This window comes from Cariama cristata, unplaced genomic scaffold, assembly GCF_000690535.1.
Source record: "Cariama cristata isolate BGI_N322 unplaced genomic scaffold, ASM69053v1 scaffold3982, whole genome shotgun sequence".
Taxonomy (NCBI): domain Eukaryota; kingdom Metazoa; phylum Chordata; class Aves; order Cariamiformes; family Cariamidae; genus Cariama; species Cariama cristata.
Genome location: NW_009601959.1, coordinates 27,072 through 50,197, shown reverse-complemented (window position 1 = coordinate 50,197; position 23,126 = coordinate 27,072). Strand labels below are relative to the sequence as shown.

At 35.9% G+C, this 23,126-nt stretch overlaps 1 protein-coding gene across 1 annotated transcript in view; it reads right to left on the bottom strand.

Annotated features, from left to right (window-relative positions):
* The window catches only part of LOC104169657 (regulating synaptic membrane exocytosis protein 2), a gene marked incomplete at its 3' end in the record, with an annotated part of 130,956 nt that overhangs the window by 101,880 nt on the left and 5,950 nt on the right, over window positions 1-23,126 (bottom strand). The window contains exons 5-10 of the mRNA XM_009710635.1: window positions 19,311-19,357; window positions 18,030-18,142; window positions 12,119-12,166; window positions 3,798-3,928; window positions 862-1,033; window positions 146-299 (exon numbers count right to left, since the gene is read on the bottom strand). Of these exons, the coding sequence (XP_009708937.1) occupies window positions 146-299; window positions 862-1,033; window positions 3,798-3,928; window positions 12,119-12,166; window positions 18,030-18,142; window positions 19,311-19,357 (665 nt within the window). The remainder of the gene's footprint in view (window positions 1-145; window positions 300-861; window positions 1,034-3,797; window positions 3,929-12,118; window positions 12,167-18,029; window positions 18,143-19,310; window positions 19,358-23,126) is intronic.

The following is a 23,126-nucleotide window of genomic DNA, read 5'->3' as shown; positions in this document are numbered from 1 at the left end:
TCTTATCAGTAATCATAAATTACCTAATTCATAACAGCTACAAAAACCCACACAAATTCTGTCAGCTTCTCATCTACAAGAATTTAATACACTTTACACATTAATTCAAATGAACTATACATAGTATGTAAAACTAACAACCTACTTTGTAACCTCCGTGTGGGACTCTCGCCATGGAGTTGCCTGCGTGGCATATATGGTGAGGGATGGGGAAGTGGCAATGAAGAGACATCATGCGTTTGAAGTTTGTACCAGTGAGGTTCATCATCCAGTAACGCTGTCTCTAACTCAATAAGAATCTAAAAAAAGAAAAAATGATTAAAAGCAGGAAAGCATTACATAACAGAGTATTTTAAAATAGGTATGTTCATAAATTTTATTCTATTATTCTCTTATTGTTAAGGACTTTGTCTGAAGTTTTATAAAAATCTTGTATTTAATATGAAAGGAGTTCCTGTGCCTTTTACACTAAACATACCAAAAATCTTTCACAAAACCTTTATTACCTTATGACAACCTTTACAACATTCAAATATTTTGTAGCAAGTTAGTCAGCAATACTCCAACATTTTGGTAAAATACAACTATGGATAATACGGATTTTAACAAACAAGTCTAAAAGAAATTGCGAAACCATGTGCATGCTGTTACTAAAATAGAACAAACTCAGAAAAAACCTCATATCACTACTATGTGATGTGCAAGATCACTATTTGTTTACCACTAAGTGAAAGAAGGACAAATGCAAGAATTTAAAACAGTTTTGCTTTGCTATATTTAATAATTTTTTCAAAAATACTATGCCTAGACATGAATACGTGAGCAACTGTATTTCTATAGTAAGTACCAATAATTGTATACCTCTCCTAAAAATTCACTTTCTTCCTCTCGAACTCGTGCTTGGTCCCAAAGAGTAATTTCTAACATTCTTTCTCTAAACTCTCTCCGATGAACTGGAGAATAAATGAACGTCTGATTCCACTTAGGTTCCAATGTTTTCTTTACTGTTTTTGTTCTTCTTTTATTTTTATCACTGCAAAAAACAATTAAATATTAAAAATGTTCAAAAGACTGTTATACTGTAAGAAGTACATCATGGAAAGTAGGAAATCTTAAATCAGCAGTACATTTTGTAGTACTATAGGCACTACAATCTATGTCAGGATTAGTCCTTTATGGTAAAATAAAGTTCAGCACACATATTGAGGATGATTCATAACTTCATATCAAAAACTAAAGTTAGGTGATTTCCAGTTCATGTGCCAATTCCAATTTTAAGAAGTTCTCTGAAAAACAGAAATGTTTGTTTTGGAAACAGCATTTTATAAAGCAAAATATACTTCTGCAAATGGGATTTCCACAAGGCACAGTCTGACAGTAGAACATGTATGCAGACAACATTGGGCATAGCAAAAATCTGCATTTCAGACAAACAAGCCAGCTGGTTCACTCAAGCTTCCAGTCTTACAGCAGCTGACTCTTAAACCACAGAGCAGGAGGGAGCAGCTGGCCCACATGAAGGGATGGTCAGGGAGCCGCAGGCAGCGCGGGGCCTTCTCTGCAGGGTTTTCCTGACTAAGGGCTCCACAGCTGGGAAACCAGAAGCCCTGAGAATGAGTTATCTGTCTTTTTCCAGCAACACTGGAAGGAACAGTGTTCTTAAAACAGCTCCCAAAGTCCTTTGGGTCACCCCAAGGAACCACCCAGGTTGAAGGTGGATCTCCATTAGAAGGTTGGCCTTATGTTTTGGAGCCCAAAGAGGTCTCCATGCCAGGTAACCATGGAACTCCTGGCTTTGGATCCAGGATGCTGTTGAAAGCAATGTGTTTTGCAGAGTATTTCTGCTTGAAAGAATATTTTCAGATGAAAGCAAGTTTTGCTGGAAAACACCCACGCTCCTTCTACTGAGAATACTGACAAGAGTTCTTATAATAATGCCTAATTTTAAACCTGCTGATTGCTGCATAATGCAGCTGTGGTACTAATTTAAGTGGATTTTTAAATATGGCAATGCAGATACTGTCCGTTTGCTAATATTTGCAACTGTAATATTTCTGAACTGTTACTTAGAAGCTGGATCAAAATATTAACTAAAAAATAACCTTTTTAGATACATTGTTAAAACAAATAATGTAATTATTTCTATTACACTAAAGATTTGTTTACCCTTGAGAAATGAAATTAGTTACATTGGACAAGCTTTTCCAACGAAATTTGTTTAATCAAAGAGAGTTCAGTATCTTCATCTAATTAAACACTGTACTTATTTAAGTGTATTTTACCTCTAGCATGTTTCCTTCTACTACACCAGAAATACACTGTTGCTTACTTAGTTTTTACCTCTAAGGAAAGGAAAATTAATTTTCACATCACAAAAAAACCCCCACAATTCAATAAGACAAATTGCTGATTCTTATATAAGCGACAGAAAACAGACATAATAATTAAAGAAAAAGATCTGAATACTTCACATAAATGGGAAGCAGCAGTATAGCATAATAAAATTTAATGTTACGTAATTTCTTGTACCTGTATACTTGAAAGTATTTAACTAAATATTTTCCTTCTATGTATTTTTAGTTACTACAAATTACATTGTGAAACTTTCTGAACACAGACATTTTTGGTAGCTTTGTTAATCTTGAAAAAAACAGATAATTTAACCAGACCTGATTTTCAGTTTAGCACAGCTTCAGCATCTCCAAACACACTACAGCAATTTGAATAAACTAAGAAGGTAGTCCAACAGTTCAAATACTGGTAAGCCCAAGACAATCCATCCAAAAACTTTTTTGTCATCAATGATATAGCAAATTATACAGTCACAGAAAGTTTTCGTGTCTTCCAAAGCACTGAATAGCTTTAATTCCTGCTAAAGTCAATTGGTACTGGAGGTAGTTAGCATTTTCCAGGTTTAGCTCTTAGGAAAAACAAAGGATGTAAAAATATAAACTGTATTCTTATTCTACAGATTCAGCAATCCACTGATCAATCTTTTACATACTGAGTCAGGTTAAATCTTTGAATTATTTGGCTGATACACTACAAAACAAAGCTAACCATGTTCCCCTACTGACACAATCTGAGGAAATACCAATAAAAATATCAACTCAGGAACACATTATCCCCATTGCCGTTCTTCCCACCACCTAAGTTGAGATGGCAAAAATCATAGACTAAAAAATGAAGGAGCTATTCAGGAATAAGGGTCCCTATCACAGTTTCATTTTCCCCAAATGCATATATAATGCCAGTCCAGATTAATATCAGTCCTGTTCTTTAGGGGAAGTTTTCGAGGTGCATCTGGGAAATCTCAACTGAGTCCCCTTCAGCCTTCACTCACTTATACTGTGATATGAAATCTACGGGTTTCAGATGCCAAACCTGTTTCTGCTTTGTTGTGTAAAGGTGGCGCAAACCAAACTGCCAGTCTAATCAGTCAAGAAATCTGTGAACCTAACTTTGTAGCATTTTCTTTGCACTAGACAGGAATAACTGTCATAGGAAATAAGAGCGTTATAAAACACTAACAACATTCTTTGCAAATAACAGATCTACATGCAATGACATATGTTTACCTTTCCTTTTCTATTCAGTATATAATAAAACATCCAGTGAAAGTGAGTTTGTGTTTAGTGTTCAAAGACACATTGCTGTTACATAGCATACTCAATAAAGAAACTCCAAACTATAAGATTTTTTCCATATATGCATGACCAGTAAGGTCAGCTGTGCATGCCATCTGAGTATCAGACTAATTCTTATTCAAATGTTCCTTGTCTTTGTGTTCACCCTACCTTCTGTCTGGAAGAAAGTAAATTTTAACATAAGGATTCCTTGGCCTCCCATCTTCCCTTGAAGGAAGATCCTTTGCTCCCAATATTGTCACTATTAACTGATGACCAACCTTGTCATACCACAGTTTTATCTGTAATGAGAAAATATTAATTAGTGAATTCATTTCTACAACAAAGTAGCATATTAATCCTTAAAATTAATTTTGCTCATAAGCTTCTATTTATATTGGTTACTTAAACAGAAGATACCATGTTCTACTTTGTATTTATAACAAAGTATAAAAATAAATACATACTATAATAGCTTCATTATGTACCAGGAGTTACTCTTTTTTTAAAAACCCTGTACAATAAGTACATTATTTCATACTAATTGTTTTTCACCTGGTGCTTTGGTTAGGATTATTGTCTCTTGGCAGTGATATTGTATGACTTGCATTACTGATGTGTGGTACTCATACATATATACATTTCTAAGGAGTTCATGCACAATGAATGAATGAATTTTTCATGTCCTGTTGTGCTGGAAAGACTATGGGATAAGACCATAAATATTTCAAATCTCTAAATGTTTTTCAAGATGCAGAGACTCATGCTGAAATCATATAGGCCCTCCAGAAATTGCAAGAAAGGAAGGCTCAGTAGTCCAATCCTCTTCACAGTCCAACTCAGCAACAACAAGGCAAAAGCTACTATTACTTATCTGTAGAAATTATTATTAGTCAGTCTTAGACTTGGTCTGCCATTCTTTTTTACTACAGTCATTAGAAGCTGCTATTTAGCTATTTCAGTTTGAATACTATAGCTGCAAATACGTTATTCAAGGAGAGGATATACCTACTTTGGAGCAGTCACTGTGGAAGGGGGAAATGGTGCAGTTAGGACAAAACAAAGCTTTCCAAATAGCCAGGGAGTCATTACATGGTGGCACCACTGCAGTATCACTAACTACAGCTGACAAAGAAGGCTCTCTTCAAGGGGAGTTTGCCTGAGACAGAGGACAAACTAGAACATTTAAAGGAAACACTGACCCTGCCTAGATAATGCCCAACTCCACACCTAACCAAGCTGTGCAATTTTAGGCATGCATATGCCCTAGCTAAGGTAAACATAACCAGGGGAAGGTTTCTGTGGAGCCCATCTCAAATAATTTCAGAGACACGGTCTCCATCTGCTGTCATAACTCCCCATCTTCAGCATTTCTGTCACTTAAAGAAAGGTCTTGATGCAATTCTCAAGACTTTTGACCCACCAACAAGACGCTGATTTATTTTTCTGCCATTCCTAATAAGTGAGATTACACTGACATACCAACTCAATCAACAGTGGCAGTGTACTTCTTCCTTCTCCATTGCTTTAGATCTTGCAACTCCTGTAGCCACCAACCAGCAGTGTTTGAATGGATATTAAAAACGGGAGGATACTTGTCCTCTGTTATCACGTCATTGGCCCTACTACTGACTTTATGTGTTTCTGGTACCAACAGTTGAAGGGCTCTGTGGCTACTAAAGCAGAAAACTGTGTGAGAGAAATTATCCTCAATATGTCAGATTTAGCAAGGAGCTTTGTCAGTATTTTTCTTTAAACTGAGAAATATCTGGACTACTAGGTATCTTCATCCAGCTACAGATCACAAGTAGAAAGCTTTGCACCAACTCTATGAATCCAAAGCAAAGCTGTAATAACCTCTGAAGTCCAAGTCAACTTAAATGTTCTCTGACACTAAATGTATCCACCTGCAGGCTTCTTTGGGAGTCCTTGGGCAAAGGACAGGCTTGACGAGTCCCGCACTCCAAGGGGAGTAGCACTGAAGACAATGTCCTTCATCTGCTTTTTTGGGAAAAATTATCCTTGCTTAAGCAGAATGCAATATATTTGTGATCCAGACACTATCACAAACTGTGACTGAGTGAAGGTGAGATAATCCAGACATGGGTGCCAAAAATATAAATGGATTATGCGTCCATATTCAGGCTAAATATTTCCTCACTATATTTGTTTCAGACTGATTTTTTCCAGGAAATCTTAGTCAAAATGTTTGGAGAATGACTCTAAGCAGAAAGTTAAATCATCTGGTATCATTTCTTTGAGATGCTCTAACATCTGTGTTTTGGAATAAGAACTCAACATTTGCATTGACTTATACACTCTACTTTTCTTTTAATGCTCTGAAAAAAATTGGAAAAACTTGTACATAATGGGCATAGTTTCCCTGTAATTCTCTGTAATTTGGTTTGTTACAGGAAAGGTCAGGAGGCAGAATTATGACTAGAAGGCTCTCTCTCTTCTGTGTTCACATTGCTAGCACTCCAATATACAGCACAGGCACTTGTAACCCAAGAAGTCATTTGACTTGGATGCAAAGAGAAGAAAGGAAGAAACTGCAAGTGAGATTATGCACAAAGAACCCCATGGAGGCGAGGCTGGGATTGCATTCCCATGGAGTTACAAGAAGGAAGAAGGGACAAACCAGAAACTGCTTTAGAATTACTGAGGAAGTAAAGTGTACCGGAAGCTCCTTGGTGAAACACAGGAAGAATGGAGCCACTAATGTCAGGGACCATAGAAGAATAGAGGGGCAAAAACCGAATGAGACAAATGGAATGAGGCGACAAAAGAACCAGCCGTTCTGTAACTAGTGCAAAATATGTTGCACAGAGAGACTAGGATGAAAGAAAATCTGACAAGTCAAGGCAGGAAATTGGAAAGGAAAATGAGATACAAGGAGTTAGACTAGCATACTGAACATAGAAAATTAGTTTAGGAATCGGATTGATCTAATTCTGACTCTCCTGTGCATAAATACTATGACAATATTCAGATGATATAGTATTATCCTACAAGAACCTTTTCTTTTCTATTCACAAGGAAAGAAAGGACAGCCATTTAAGACAGCCAAGCGCAGTCCAAGAGGACTGGATTCTGTCCTTTCCTTTTTCTCAGATCTCTTGTGTATCCCTTAAGACATTTCAAAAGTTATTTACAAATTGCATGTTCTTCATTGTCTGGGAGCCTGGCATGACACCCTGGAGCCTGATTTACAGTGCTAAGTAAAGCACTGGAATTGACGTCTGAGGTGTGTATTATGCCTGGACAGAACCTGGGTGTCTCAGACTCTGATCATAGTTTCTCAATTCTTAATGAATAAATGCAGGACAATCCTACCACACTTCGTAGAATACTACATATATTTTATGTTGCAAAATAAACATGGGATAGCAAATGTATAATAGAAAAGTTGATAAGGAAATTATTTTTTTCTTTTATAAGTTTGTTGAGTTGTATGCAGAAAAGTTTCCTAACACCAAAAAGTGAAGAACATTGAATTATTCAATTCATAGGGTGAAAGTCTCACAACAACATACAGTGTGATGCTCAGCACTGAAAGACTTAAGCAGCTGACTAACAGAGCAGAATCCACAAACCCTCCATTCAGCAGTTTTTTTACACATGCAGGAATGGCACTTTTAAAAGCTTAGAACATCTAAGAAACTGCGATGTGCAACCCTGATCTAAATGAAGGAAAGTGAAAGCTAAAATTACAACACATAAAATACATCACAGGAAAACCATGCCAACTGATGTTAATGTGAAGGCTAACACCTGTAAATAACTTCTTCAATAGGACTTTGTCTACCTATATAATTTAGGATGTAGGCTTTTAAAATTCACTTAGAAAGCGATACTAGCTGAATGCTTTCCAAAGATCTTTCCACTTAGTGTTGAAGTCTTAGAAACTCATCTGCGACACACATGCTCATATACTTTCCTTCCCTAGGCAGAGGTGCACCTAATTCTTGACTAAACTTCCATTGTAACCTACATTCAGGTAAACAGGCATCTAAATTCAATGCATCCTGAACTTTTGAGATGGTCTGTTATCCACAGAGTGGTGCATCTGCTGCACTCCTTGAGACAGGCTTCCAGGTCAGAATATCTGCCATGCAGAGCGCAAGAAACAAGAACTCTTCTGCAGTCAGGTTATGAAGGTAGTCATCAGGAGGAAACAGAGATGAGCATCTGGTCCCAGCTTCATAGGATTCTTTCTGCTTTTTAACCAATAGTCGTCTAACACAAGATCAATACACATTCTGGGTAGCAGGTCTGGAATCTGCTACACTAAAATTAAGCTTTCTTTGCTGTCACCACACACTTATATTCCTAGCCACACAGTATCTCAGCTTCAGATGAGACTTCATACTCCAGAGAAGAAAGGGATGTGCAATAGCTTGATGATAAAGGCACTTCTCTGACAGACAGGTTCATTCTGTTCAATCTAAACAGGGCTTAAAACACAGATGCCCTCTTTCTGGAATGAGCCTGCCACACATAGAACAGTATATAAAAGCTGACTGCTGGTGTTGCATTCGGAGAAGTGAAGATGCAGGTATCTAGAATTTCTGTTTGGTCCTCTAGCCTCAGAAGACGCTGCCTCCCTCTGGAGAATCAACTCACCCTCTGGAGTAGCCTAAGTTTCAAACAGAGTTAATGCGGATAGATGTCCTTTATTTGAGCTGGATCACTCACTGCAGACACTGAGCTACTTAGTTCTTTCCTTCAACTGTACAAGTCTAAGTTCCTCCCCAAGGCACGTCAGACTTATTTGAAGCTAGCGTAAGTTAAGTTATATAAATTAAGGATATAAATTCACTTTACTAGGTTTCATCCTTTTTCTTTTAGGTCTCATCTTAACTAGAAATTTTATTCAGAACAATGATTGAGGTCAGAGTTCTAGAAAAGAAGTAAACACACAATTAGGACCCATACTCTAATACATATGCATAAGGGAAATCAGTTAAGAAAATCTAGATAATATTAATATTGCCACTTCCTATATTCCTGTCTCATCAATGTTTGACGGTTTGCTTAACTATGCAATTCTAATGTGGTTTTGTGTACTGCACATACAGGCACACCATATCTTAAGTGATAACTTTAGATTTAAAAACAGAGAATATTTGAAGTTTTTCATTCTATCCTACACTTTATTTCTTTATAAGATAAAAATTGTGTTACTGGGAGAGGCTGCCTGCCCTGCAGCTTGATTTCTACCACCACAGCCTACTCAAACATCACTGGCTTTGAGAGACAGCTGGCCAGGCATTTTTGTTCTTCAATTGTTCATTAGAATATTTCATGTAACCTACATAGCTGTTTATTAGTGTAATATTTTAAAACCAAGATAGTACTTTTCTTTCTTGCATTATTCTGAAACAAGAGCTACACCAGCAGGATCTGTTGTTGAAAAAAAATAATTCTCAATTTGTTTTAAAAAATGCTTACAGCAATCGTTTTATTTGGACTTAAGCTTATGTAGATGCAGAATCTGCCCTGAGGTGGTAGTTTTCAGTGTAGCTGAGGTGAGCTTTGGATGTTGTTAAACATACCTCTAACAAATCCTGACTACTGAGGGTTGCTAAACCAAACTATTATTTCTGTCTGCTTCAGCTACTGTCTGATATGCTGGAAAAAAATACAAGAAAAGGCTGTAAAGTTGAAGAGTTTCTAGAATATGAAGGCCAGAAAATTATGGAGGTATTTAGGATGCTGTAATCTAGATTTCTTTAAAAAAATTCTTTAGTGGCTTTATCTTGATTTCAATAATGCCAAATAGATGCATGCATATATTTTTTATACATGATCAAATATACTGATGTTCTGCATTAAAGCAAAAAGGATGTCTGAAATTTTTGAAGTTAGAAAAAAACCCGGTGGTTTCATGTCAGCTCTGGCTCAAAAGGAGGCTCCACCAAGTAAACAAGAGATATTGCATGGAAAACAACAATTTAAGAACAGATCGTTCCCTGCAAAGGTGTTGCAAAGCATCACTCTGTAAGTCAGAAAACTGCTGGTATGCTAAACTGAATCTAAAAGTTCAGGAAATAAATATGCACTTTTCCAAGTACTGTAGAATTCGTAAAAGTTCGGGAGAAGGGTGCATAGTAGGGAAAAAAAGAAATCAAGTGTTTTTCTTCCCAACAAAATAATAATGATGAGTTTTAAATCATCCAGTGATACAAGAGCTAGAAAATGAATGGAATGACATGGAGAGAAGTGTGGAAGAGGAACTTGTGCCAGAATCTGGGACATTTATCACCAGGATCAGTTTCAGACTAACAAGTAAAGATGCAAGCAAGAATAAAGATGTGTGCTTCCTGTTGAAAGCAATGAAACAAGTAGGTGTAAACAGAATGCTTGGAGATCATCATTGCCTAGGGAATTCTACAGACACAGCTGTACCACAGCCCACAATGTAATGTATACTTCCTGATAACCATGAACAAGAGCTCAGAGCTCTGAGTTAGCTAATATCTCATGCCAAAAAGTAACCAGAGTTCTGCACTGCTGCTGGACTGCTTCCAATACCTTTGTTTAAAGATCACTGGAGAATTTCTGTTCTCTGCAGCCTGCATTGTAATCATATCTGAAATTAATCCATTTTAAACTATCTCTCATCCCTACCAAAAGTGGGCAGATGGAGGATTTTTTTGTTTCAGTCTAGTTGTAAAGATGTTGCCATTGTCATAAGTTTGACTTCTTCAGGAACTTGTCGCAAACATTATGTTCAGCTTTGACTGCTACTGAGCTCTGCAAAAAACTGTTAGAGAGGTCTACACTGGCTCCACAGACGTTATGCAGAAACAAAATCGGGGCTAAAGACAATTCTTATCTACAATATCAAAAATAATCCAACCAAAGGTAAGAGAGTAAGCCTCAAACACTTTCACCTCTTGTTGGGTATTCTCTATCAAGCATTACACTTGTTTATTTTCTTAAATGACTACTATAATCATTTGATTAAAGTAATTTTTTTTATTAGAGGATATTAGTCTAAGCAGAACTGACAATTTTTATCTCTATTTCTTTATTTTATTTAATGTGATTAAAATAAGGAACTACTATATGTTACTTCTGCATTATAGTATATTTCATGAAACATGCATGTTTCAGGCAGATATTTCCTTTCTAAATTGAACAATCGTCATATCATTTCTTAATTTATTTTGCACATAGCTAAAAAGAAATAAATGTTAAGACTACTTAAGTCATATACAATGTTTACCTTTATGAACTACTTAACAACTTGTGATTGAATTTATACCCCTGTTTGATTTCATTACCATGATCAGAAGCCAACTTTCTTAATCACACTAAAGGATGTTTTACATTTTTAATATAAAGCCAGTTTATGTCAGTAGCACATAATAATATGTTAACGTAAAATAATACTATCAAGACATTATTTTTTTAATCTCAGTTTTTTTCTTAGTTTTTTTTACTTTGAATTTACATTTAAGCAGTTGTAATGACTACTTTCAGGAAATAATATATTGTGAAAAAAATTGGGTTTTTATCAAATATGAGTCATAACCAACCATTTCCTACAGACTTATTTAGAATTCCTTTATAAATATAGCTAAGATCTTTTTTCCATTTCAATATGAAATTTAGTCATCTCAATCTGATCATTTAGATCATCCTTTACATCTTTCCTTGAGCAACTGATCAAACAAGAGAAACATTTATACAGCCCCCACACAAAAGATTAACATCTCCATGAAGATATTTTGTAAGAAAAGTAGATAATACTCCATTTACGAAAAACTGAAAAACATGCAGCAAAGCAAGATAAGCATTGTAACTTATTAGTAAAACCTACTTTTGCGTTAATCTACATTACCTTAGGAGTTTCCTAATGAAAAAAGGCAAACAACTTGTACCTAAACAGAATACCAAAGCTAAACAAATTCAGTAACACAATGGGACAATTCATTTTTTATTTAAATAGAGTTTGGGTTATTTTGAGGTACTTTTAAAATGCAAGAACCAAGATTCATACACAAGAAATTTGTTTCTTTAAACAAGGTACAAATTTTTTGCCTGTCTTCCACTCGAGGCGCTACTATTACTTGGAAAATGCAAAAAAGGATGTGGTAAGTAATGATAATGAATGATTTAAAGAGACATTCATCTTTCTATAATGACCTCAAGCACAAAATTATTGCTTTAAACAGTACACACATTTCGTATGTGGGATGCATAGCCATCACACTATTGAAACCTGTATGAGTTTAATATTGGGTAAACAGCAACGAAAAACTAGTTGTCTCTTTAAATTTTAATTTAGTATTTTAACCCTCATGCAGAATTTTACAAGCTGCTCACAAGATGACATGAAATTTGCTAATATGGTTTAAAGCAACACATTAAAAATATGGGAAAACGGACTATAATGTAACGTTTTCCTACTATGCATTTTCCATAACAAACAAAAGAAAATACCACAACTTTAGTTTCTGTCAGGCAGACGAAGTCTTTACCTGAACCCTAGGAACAAAAGGCGTTGTTCTTCTACTAAGGCTTTGGCTCTGGTAAGCAAAATTAAAGAAAAAGCAATAAAACAAAACCAAAAAGGACAACACGCTGGAAACTAAAAGACCAAAAGTAAAAACAAAGACACACAACTATTACTTTAAACACAGCTTTACACCAACGACATATTTATCTAACACAAAGTATTTTAATGCAATGCATAAATTAAATCTGCAAATCTGTTACCAATCATATCAAAACCCTGTGATGGAAATTCTGGCCTTAGGGTGCAGGAATTTTGTCACTGATTCCCCAGGAGCAAGGATTTCACTTTACAGGTCTACAGATAACATTTACAATAGATTTAGAAATAGCATTAACAAAAGGAGCAGGTCAGCAAAGTGTGATTTAAAAGTGGGGTAGGAAACATAAGTTAAGTTTGATCATCTCTTTCAGGAAGATTATAGATGCATATTCAGAGACAGAACAAGTACAGTTCACGCAATGAGAGCTTTGGTTGCTTTCTAGAGTAAAGTAAAAGATTTTCTCTTTTCTGCAACTTTAAGAGGCATTTCTATAAAAAGCCATCCTAAACCCTTTAAAAACGATTAAAAGAAAGTTAGTGCTATCTGGTATTAGTGTTACTTGGGGGAAGGTAGAATCGATGTACTTCAATTCGCTAGCAATCATGACAGAAATGACATATGGTATACACAAAAAACCCTTGCATGAAATGGGATCTAGAGCATTTAGCAAACTTAGCTGCATTGCACACATAGATGCATTTCAGATCACATACAGCCTTGTGGCTTCCAATGGCTACATCAGTACAGGCAACACTCCTAAATTCCTGGACTACTTACAAACTCCAACCAACCTCTCCCCATCTTCGCCTTGGGGCAACAGCTAATGGAGTAGCACAGAAAGGGTACAGAGTATGGGGGATGGACAGGAACAGGAGCACATGTTTATACCTCAGAGGGCCAGTGAGCGGGGGAGCAGGAGCATGGGACTAGGCCACAACAACCACAGCAGTCTGACAGATTTGAATCTTCTTTACCTCCCTGCTCATTTTTCCTGAGATTATTGATCTATTTCAAACTGATGGAAAGAAGCTAGTACTCAATATTTAGGAGGTATTTCTTTACAGAAAGGGTCGTTAGGCATTGGAATGGACTGCCCAGGGAGGTGGTGGAGTCACCATCCCTGGAGGTGTTTAACAAAAGACTGGACGTGGCACTTAGTGCCATGGTCTAGTTGACATGATGGTGTTAGGGCAAAGGTTGGACTTGATGATCCCAGAGGTCTCTTCCAACCAAACCAATTCTGTGATTCTGTGTCATTCTGTAATATTCACTTCCATAAGAAATGTACCCAAAGTCTAGAGATAGGCAGTGTGATGATGCTACTGCCACCCTCCTTGCTTACTTGGCATGCACAGATGCTGGAGAAATCTGTTCCATAAAATGTGTGAAGTAATTTGTTCTCACACCAAATCAAGAGGATATATAAGAAAATTCAACAGTCTGGATCACAGATTTTGTCTGATGTGCTCCTGTGCTCTGCAAGGTACAGCAGCTGCCCACTGCTCCGACTCCGCACACAGTACTGCATAGCCCAACATATGGGTGCCAGAATGTGACCTGCTCACATACAATAAAAGTAGATCTTCAGCTTGCTTCTGCTCCATATTACAAGAGGAACACAAACATTCCAGAATATCGCAGTCCTAAGAGTGATAGAATATCTCCCACCACGCACCAAGGACCCTCACCTGCCATATTCTGCCTTGGAAAATGGAGGGCAATAAGCACATTGTATGCACTACCTAGAACTTTCCAGATTTTAACAATAGAGCAACAGCAATTTACCTGTGCAGAGGTAGAAAGGGGAGAAAAAAAGGGGAAAAGGAAAACACGAAAGGGGGAAAGGGAACATGTCTCATACTTGACCTCATCCTCCCAATACGCTGACATATTATGTCCTTCACAGTGTACAATATCTGCTTTCTAATATGCTACAGATATTACAACTATAATTAATATACCTGTATTTTTATTGCTTTATAAACTGAACATGTATGGAAAATCTACTGAAGTGGTTCTGTGGTTCAGCTGTACAAGGACATAGATTAATTTTATAAATTACATCCCTTTTCTGTTAGATTTTCCACCATTACAAAAATGAAACATCGTGATTTTATACCTGTATCTATTTACATGGTCTTCTAGTCATGTTTCCAGTCTCTAAACCTAACTATTGCAAAAGCACTCCAAGTTATACTTTTCATGCAGTATGGAATAAGTAGCCAGAATGCAGTAATGAAGCGAAGAGCACCAACACACAAACAACACTGACTTTTTCAAAATTATATTAAAGGAAAAACAAATCAGTGAGAAACCACAGAAAGAGGGACCAGACAAAGCAAATATTAATAAAACAATAATTGCAATAACAGTTGGATACTCCCCTGAAAGAAAAGTGTGGATTAAAAATGCCATAAAATAAACTGCACAGAATAGATAAATTATTTAAATACCTTAGTAAATTATAACACATAATAGTTTACTGTAGCTGCACATAATTTGTTCGAATAAATATGTATTTGGGCAGAATAATTATTAATGGAAATAAGATTTCTTAGCTATGTGTGATGTACTGCTTCATGGGAAAACCCATTAGCCAGCCCTGGAGTGACACTGTAACCTCAACAGAAGAAAACTGCTATACAGACCAACACCAATACAGAGGAAAACATGGAAGACTGAACAGACAGAGAAAGACATCCCTGAATAATAGATGGGCATCACTGCAGCTAAACTGGCTAAAACCATACTGAACATAGAGAAACACATTCCAAAACACTATTAATATAAAAAACTTTGAAGGATCTGTAGCGCTGTCTGACTAAGGATGCATATATCCAAGTATTTATTCAGGTACTTCAGATCTCCACCTGAACTGTAGGTATCTCCACTTCTGTCCAAAACTTCCGTATTTCACAGCCTATTAACCACAGCTGCCCTAACAACCATCCACCAGGACTACATGGTATTGTCCAAAAGAACAGAAAACACAGAAAACACTTCTAAAATCTTGCCAATCATCTCTTTCCTCAGATTCATCACACCTGTCTGAATTCAGCCAGCATTGCCCAGAAAGTCAACTGACTCCCCACTTCCACAAAGAACAGCATCCTGTCCCCATCTTCTGCCAGGGCTCTGCAGTTATTCTCCTGCCTAGGCACCCACCATAAAAAGCACGTTCCCAATTACATTTGGAATTTAGTATTTCCTTCCATTTCCATTTTACTTAGCTATTTGGAATGAATTAGTGTTCCATCAACTGTTCTGTCAGAAATGAGCTGATGAAAACTACAGAAAACCAAAATACTGAAGCTTCTCTGTTTTGTGGTGTTCAAAATAAAATTTTTTTTGGAACTTGAGAAGATTTTTAAAATTCAGTTTTTCCCTATTATTTCATCTTTGGTAAAGGTCAAAACTTCTCCAGCTCTACAAAGAGTTTTTTTCACTAAATCTTCCAATGTTTCAAAACCTTTTAAAGTCATAAAATGAGAAACCAACATTTTTACAAGTGAAGGAAAAACTATTCATTGCACTATATTCAAGACACATAAACTCCCAAATTTGAAAAGTAAAAAAAAATTGTGATTTTTCAAAACTAACTTAAAATACCAGATGAAAAAGAAACTACAGATATTTACTGTTTTGAAAAAAACGTTCCTGTAGAATTCTTCAATTCTCTTAAAGTAATCTTTTTCTAAAAATATGTTTTAGTCTACACATTTCAATGTGCCCACTTAGGTGCCACGTTGCTATCTCTATCCACACCATCTTCAGACATTGTGACAGCCATCCTTCCTTGCAAAACCAAAGATTTAGTACTAGCCTCCCAAAGCCTTGAGCCAATAGCAGCAGGAGCTGGGTTGTGCCATTAATATGATTAACATGAAATACAGCTATTTCCAACTCTTCTTTCGCTGGTGAGATAAGGTAAGCGTCCAAATTTTCAAACTCTCTACTCATGTTAGGTATCTAGATTGAGGCAGTGGGACTTTAACTTAGAGAGTCACTGAGCATTTCTGACTTCAGTGTCAGTCAACTGGAGCGTGGCACTCTCAGATATCAGCTGCTCTCTGAGGGAAACAAGGATATTGTGAAGTAGGGAGTATTGTATATAATTGCAAATAGTACATAAGGGAGTCCAAAGAGAACAAAAGTAGGAAAGATCTTTAAATGTCTCATAATATTATTTGATTTCCTTAGATGGAAAGAAATGCTATAAACTTATTAATAAAGGTATTTATATCTTGAAACAAGCAAAACATAATTAAAAATAGGAATGATGCCTTCTTGAGTTAAACAGTGAATTTATATGCCATTCTGAGATATAAAACCTTGTGAATTCTGTTATTCTCAGTAAATTAGAATACACCTCCAAATCTTCTGATACTATTCTCATGTACCTCAAACTGCAATATCCTATCAGACCACAAAATCAAAGGCTTACTGCCTTTACTAATAAATCCTAAAGTTCGACTCCTGAAGATTTTGTTTCTGAAACTGAGAAAGTGAGGAAGTCTGTTCCGTGTGGTTCCTACTTGGACAATCATCCGCAGTGTCTGTGCATTGGATGTTTGAGCAGCTAACTCTGGATCTTGAATTTCATGCTGGGAGCCAGGAACCAAAACTTTTTGACAGCCTGATCTTTTATGAGATTTAGTCAAAAGAGATTTCTTTCCCCCCTGTTTCCACTATGAACAATTTTTGCTGTTTTGTAAAACTAAATTGGTTTTTAGGAACTTCAGTCTGTGTATTTTGACAATTCATGTTCATGTTCCCTTGTTACTGTATTTTGTGCAAAGTATTCTGCACTCTATAGTCAATATATCTAGTTTTCTGTTTATCCAAAGGATTGAATTTTTCAAAGTAGTCAAGTACAATAGTTACATAAAATTAAAATTATATAGTGTAGATGGCTGGTCTGATGAGCAAAACAGTCTCATGCACTGCAAAATGGAACCAACATGGCTGCCGAACAGACAGAAAAATATTTCTTCCTCTTCTCTAACAATACCATAAACCATTTCTGTGAGACCTATAAACAGTATGCTTAGATTTTTATGCATATTTTTATGGCGCAGTCATTATCTTAACATAAATAACTTGGAAGAAATATGAACGTGACAATTTTCAAACTTGTTTAACATCAGTTTTGCACTGCTTCCATTCCATTTTCCTCTCCTTTTCAATGTATACCAGGCCACAACTGAGCACTTTTGAAAAATCACACTTTGGAGTTGTAAATGACACAGAAAGGTGTACAAAGCACAAGTTCTTCAGTTAAGTACAAAAAATTACCCTTTTAAAGAAAACATTCATGTAATGAATTTTGTTCTCAATGAGAGTGAAGAACAAAAGTGAGTAACACTGGTACAAAGAATACAACGTTAGTAAACAATCAAAGAGATATCTGGGGAAAGACATATATGAAAGCTAGTGCATGAGAAATAAGCAATATTAATGTCCAAGCACACAGGTAATAAAATCTACCAACTGTACATGTAACTGTTACAGCTGAAAAAGTGTATACACTCAACGGCACAAACATAACTGGAGATCAAGATTAGACATTTTGAAAATTTGACTCTATGAGTCTAGCTTACTAGATAAATATACATATATACATCTAATTCAACATACACAAAATTTCCAAAAGCTAATAAAATGGAATGTCCTTATGAAACCATGGCCCTGCCTACACTGAGATATGTAGCGTTAACCAAAAAATTTAGCTAGTTTAACAAGAAATTTATGTAAGAGTTAGCTTGCACTGCGCAGTGAGAGTTGTATATGCTGCAAAAAGCACAACATTAATATCAATGAAATGTTTACATACTGAAAGTTGTCCAGACAAGAACTGTGGAACATCCCTTAACATGCCAGGACTCATAGGAGAAGTCACTGAAATTGAAGGTCGGTCCATTTTTTGAGATTCAAATGAACTAGAACCTGTAATTATAAATAAAAATATTTTACAAATAGTAGCACTTGTGCTTTTTCCACAACATTCTTTAAATAAAAATTGAAGAAATATAACTAAACATACAATAAAGTTGTGATAAATATCACTTTTTTATCTATTTAAAACTACCAAATAATGATAATTAAGCTTTTGGTGCTCAGATGCAATCAAAAGCTTTTATTTATAGAATGAAAAACAGTTTATTCAGATATTTCTGACTGCAATTATGTCAGTAAGTTGAAGGTCCAAAACTCCTAAATAGTAAAATAAACACTTTACTGTGGTCAAAGGAATTCAGCCTTCTGACTTATTATCTTGTACAATCAGACTAATTTTTAACTAGATTTTTACAGAAATGTCAAAATGCATGTAATGGGCTTTATGCATTTTCTTTCAAATCTACAAGGTCTGTAACTGTCAGAGGACAGATTTTGACATATAAAACACAGAGCAAAAGTAAACTATTTTTATAAATACAAAAGACAATCCACATCTCACAAACACAAAATGGATCTTATTTTAAGAGTTGGCTGATCAGTGAAGAGTTATTGGAGGACTTTTTCATATTATTATAATCAAGTTTATGCCACTGCATTTATTCATGGCTTCTACTATGAAAGAGTTCTAAGATGATGATAAAAAATATCTCCAGGCTGGAATCTATCTTCTCAGATCTAAGCCAAAGAACAAGCTATTTTTCCCCACATGAAATACTGGTTTAGCAGATTTAAGGAGTACTGAATGGTTCTAATAAAGTAGAAGTATTCTGATTTCAAAGTAGCTGTCTCTCAGGTTGTAAATAAAGAACAATTCATCCCCATTTTTAGTTTATAAGGTTCAATTGAAATGCAGAACAACAAAGCAGGAAATTAAAAATTACTATTAATATTCTTGTATATTAGTTAGAATTATGCTTTTCTTTTCAGTCAAAAATATCCTAAGCTTATAACCAAATGTCAAGCCTAAATCAAAATATCCTGACTTTTGATAATTTATTATTAAACAAAGGTAGATAGATAATACAGTAAGATGACATATTGAGACAAATATGGACAAAGAGACAAGAGCTATACTGACTGCAGATGACATTTTTTAATCTATTTGTGCTTACACAAAAGAAAGAGAAGATTTTCCTACCCCACAATTGAAACTTACTGGACTCCAGCTGTGCATGTGTGCTGTCAGGTATTCTGGGAATGTCCCTGAAATCAGGAAAATTAAGACAGGCTGATCCTTTATCTAACAAGCATATTCAAATTTCAGTTACACTATAACACTTCTCAAGCCACCATTGAATGCCTCAGGAAAGGTGTATGATCTGCTGGCTGTCTTCAGCCATGAGGTAGATTTATCTTTTATCCAGTATAAATAATTTCAGTGGCAAATTAAAGCCTACAGAACAAGTGGTTTGGTGGATGTAGGAGAGAGGCTGCAGAGTCATAAATAAAATACTTCAGTAAATAAAAAAAAAAAAAGAACAATCTGAGTTAATGGTAGACTAAAGTTGTGAGTGGTAGACTTTATGATGACATTATACATTAATTAAATTTATTGGACCCTCACTCAAACATACTAGACTGCCAATGATGGCTATCCTAATATGCCCTTTACTGCCCTTGAACCCCAAATTAAGACAATCTTACCTTTATCATGACTAAATAAAATGTGCAAGTTTCATTTGGTAAAATTGCATGCTTGCATATAAGTAAGATGTTGCAACACCTATATTAAATTGTGTGTACAGCTATGTAATTTTAAAGCACTCAATTGCAATGACTAAGTACCTCATTATGCCCACCCACCCCTCAAATGAACATATTCTTCCTATGAGGGGCAAACATTACTCTATGCTAATAAAAACTATCAATATGCTAATAAATAATTTTGGAGGTGTTTGAGCAAAACCAAGCAAGACGAAGAGCTTCAGCTCTGAGTCACAGCAAGAACAATATTTAACATCATGTGTGTTTCAGCGCAGTTGGTTTCTTCAAGGTTGCATTGAGTGTTGGTGCCCAGATATTTATGGGCAGGGGGGGCTGCACGGGCAGCATCTGTGAGGAGAGGCCAGAGCTGCCCCATGCCGGACACAGCCGGTTCCAGCTGGTTACAGCCAGCTCCAACAGACCTACTGCCAGGCACACCTGAGCCCATCAGCCAAGGTGGTGGTGCCTCTGTGATAACATATTTTAACAAAGGGTGAAAAAAGCTGTGGAGCAGCTGTGAGAGATAAGTCAGAAAAAAAAAACAAACAAAAAAAAAAACACCAAAAAAAACACATGAGAGAAACATCTCTGCAGACACCAAGGTCAGGGAAGGAGGAGGAGGAGGAGGAGGACTGACCATAACTCCCATTCCCGGTCACCCTGCACTGCTTGGTGGAAGGGGGAGGTAGAAAAGCCAGGAACAAAGGAGTGAATTTGAGCCTGGGAAGAAGTGAGGGAAAGGTGGTTTTAGTTTTGTTTTTATTTCTCACTATCCTATTCTCTTATTAATTTCTAATAAATTAGTCTTCCCCAAGTCGAGTCTGTTTTGCCCATGATGGTAATTGCCGAGTGATCTCCCCATCCTTATCTTGACCCATGAGTTCCTCCATCTTTTTTGCTTCCCCTGTCCTGCTGAGGAGCGGAAGGGAGAGAGCGGCTGGGTGGGCATTTGGTGGCCAGCCAAGGTCAACCCACTATAAAAGTATATGAAAAGGAAGGGGAAGTTAAAAATGTTTCCAGTAGTATCTACTCACACAATGAAAAAAAGTCTGCACTATATGTAAGTAAAACTTATCTAATTCCTTTTTGGTATACCTTTTCCAAGCATTTTTCAAGACTTACTAGAAAGATAGCTTTACTAAGAAGACTGAGGAGTATTTCCAAGCAAGTTGATGCACAGTACTCAATAATTCAAACAAATCAGAAGGCATGCAACTGCTGTAACTTCCCGCTGTACACAAAGAAAAAATCAGTGTCTCTGTTGTTAGTAAGCAAACTTGTCAGAAACTTACAAGGGCTATTGAAGAAGTAAATATTTAAATTCGCATATTTGATATATGTAGAATTTATAAAGGGACCCAATACTCACCTATTTCTTTACTCAGAAATACACTCCTGAGCCTAACTTGTAATTTCAAAAAAGTATTTCTATCATACGAGTTTGAGAAGAAAACTTTGAAAATATGTATCACTGTGAACAGATTGAATATGAGTTTTCTATAGATATTGAAACAATAAACTCAAAAGCTTTGAACACTATCATTTATATTCCTAAAGCATACACGTCCCAGTATTTGGTGGTAGTGTGAATGGTATTTCTTACAAGGAACTCTCACAGAGATAAACAGATGTAGAAGTAGAAGTAGTTTTAGGCATCTCTTTACATTTTAAGATATGTTCCCCTGCAAGCAGATTGTGTAGAATAATTAATAAAACACACTGCATCAATACCTCCAAATTCAAAACACCAGTAACTACGAAAATAACATGCATTTTAAAATAACTATTTCTGAGAATTAGAAGGCAGAAAATAGGTAAGCTTTTGTGTAAAAGAGAGAGTAAGATCACACAGAATACCAACCTGGCAATCAATTTTTATTTTAAGATGGAAAAAGGGATAAATTGCATGCCAAAATGGTATGATCTTTTTTTTTTTTTTAAAGGAGGTTTCCATTTTATCTTCCTTTATCAGTATAGCTTGTCATCTTCAGTTTTCATAGCAGTCAGCCCACAATAAAATGAAGAAGAGGTAACAATCGTGTTTACTGGAATTTGGTTTTGTATTCAGAATATCAGGATGTAACAACAGGTTCTCTTTCTCAGCTAAGTTAATTGCCAGGAACTGTCTGAAGACTTCCGGCATGAATTAGTGCATTGCCATGAGACCATCAAGAGACTCATTATAAGTAATAGAATATACCTCAATGCAAAAGTGAAATCCTTCAAGTGGGCATCAATCATTCCAATTAAAATAATTATCACTTCTGACGTGGTAAATCTAAACTTTTAATAATGATTTCAAATACATTGAAAATTTATTCCCTAGGGCAGAACACAGACCTATGGTGTTATGTTTCCTTGGGCAAGCATAAGGTATTAATTTCCATACTCCATTTGATTATGACCTGAAATCTTCTAAACTGAGAATATAATAATGGTATTTCCAGTTCATCAGCTCAAATCTCATGAAAAACATTTTTGAAGTTATATTGTCAATATCAAAATCCAAAGAGTTACATACATCTAACCAGAATCTAAAACCTTACCAACTTGCAGAAAGTGTTCACTGAGACTTCAGTTATAAACCCATTTAGACTAGGAACTGGAGTTTTGGACCAGTTTGGACCAGAAAACCCTCTTTTACATCTATTGCAAAAAGACACTGGGAATCAAGTATACAGAATACCCTTTTTAGCCCTGATCTGGCTCAGCTTTTCAGACTATGTGGCAAGCAGTTAACGCTGAAGAAGGCATCTTCAGAACCCACATCAGTCTAAGGAATTATAGATGAGATGCTCTAGTGACAGCAAGTGGAGCACATGGTAACAACAGAAGACACGATGATAAGGAAGGCAAACAACAGACATTAAATGTAAAAGCACAAGAAAGAATACAGGAGGTTTCACACAATGAAGAGAAGGCAGAAAGAGAAAAAAAAAACTGAATATTTTCAAGACATGAGCACTTCGTTGAAACTTTTGCTATAAACTTCTCTTTGAGAGAAACTATGAAAGCTATTACACCTGTATGAAATGAACTTGAAACCTCCTTTTCTGAGGTAATATTCTTCTAGTAATGTAGTCTGTCCCTCAACATTACTATTATACCTACAGCTCCCAAGTTATGCAAAAGTTTTTAAGGATAGGACAGATGACACAGCCTTTACCCTAAAGGGGTTGCAATTCAATACGTATGTAGGAGATAACCTCTCATCTCATTGACAAGATAAAGCAGGTTTTGTTATTATCAAGTTGGTTTAAAATTGTCA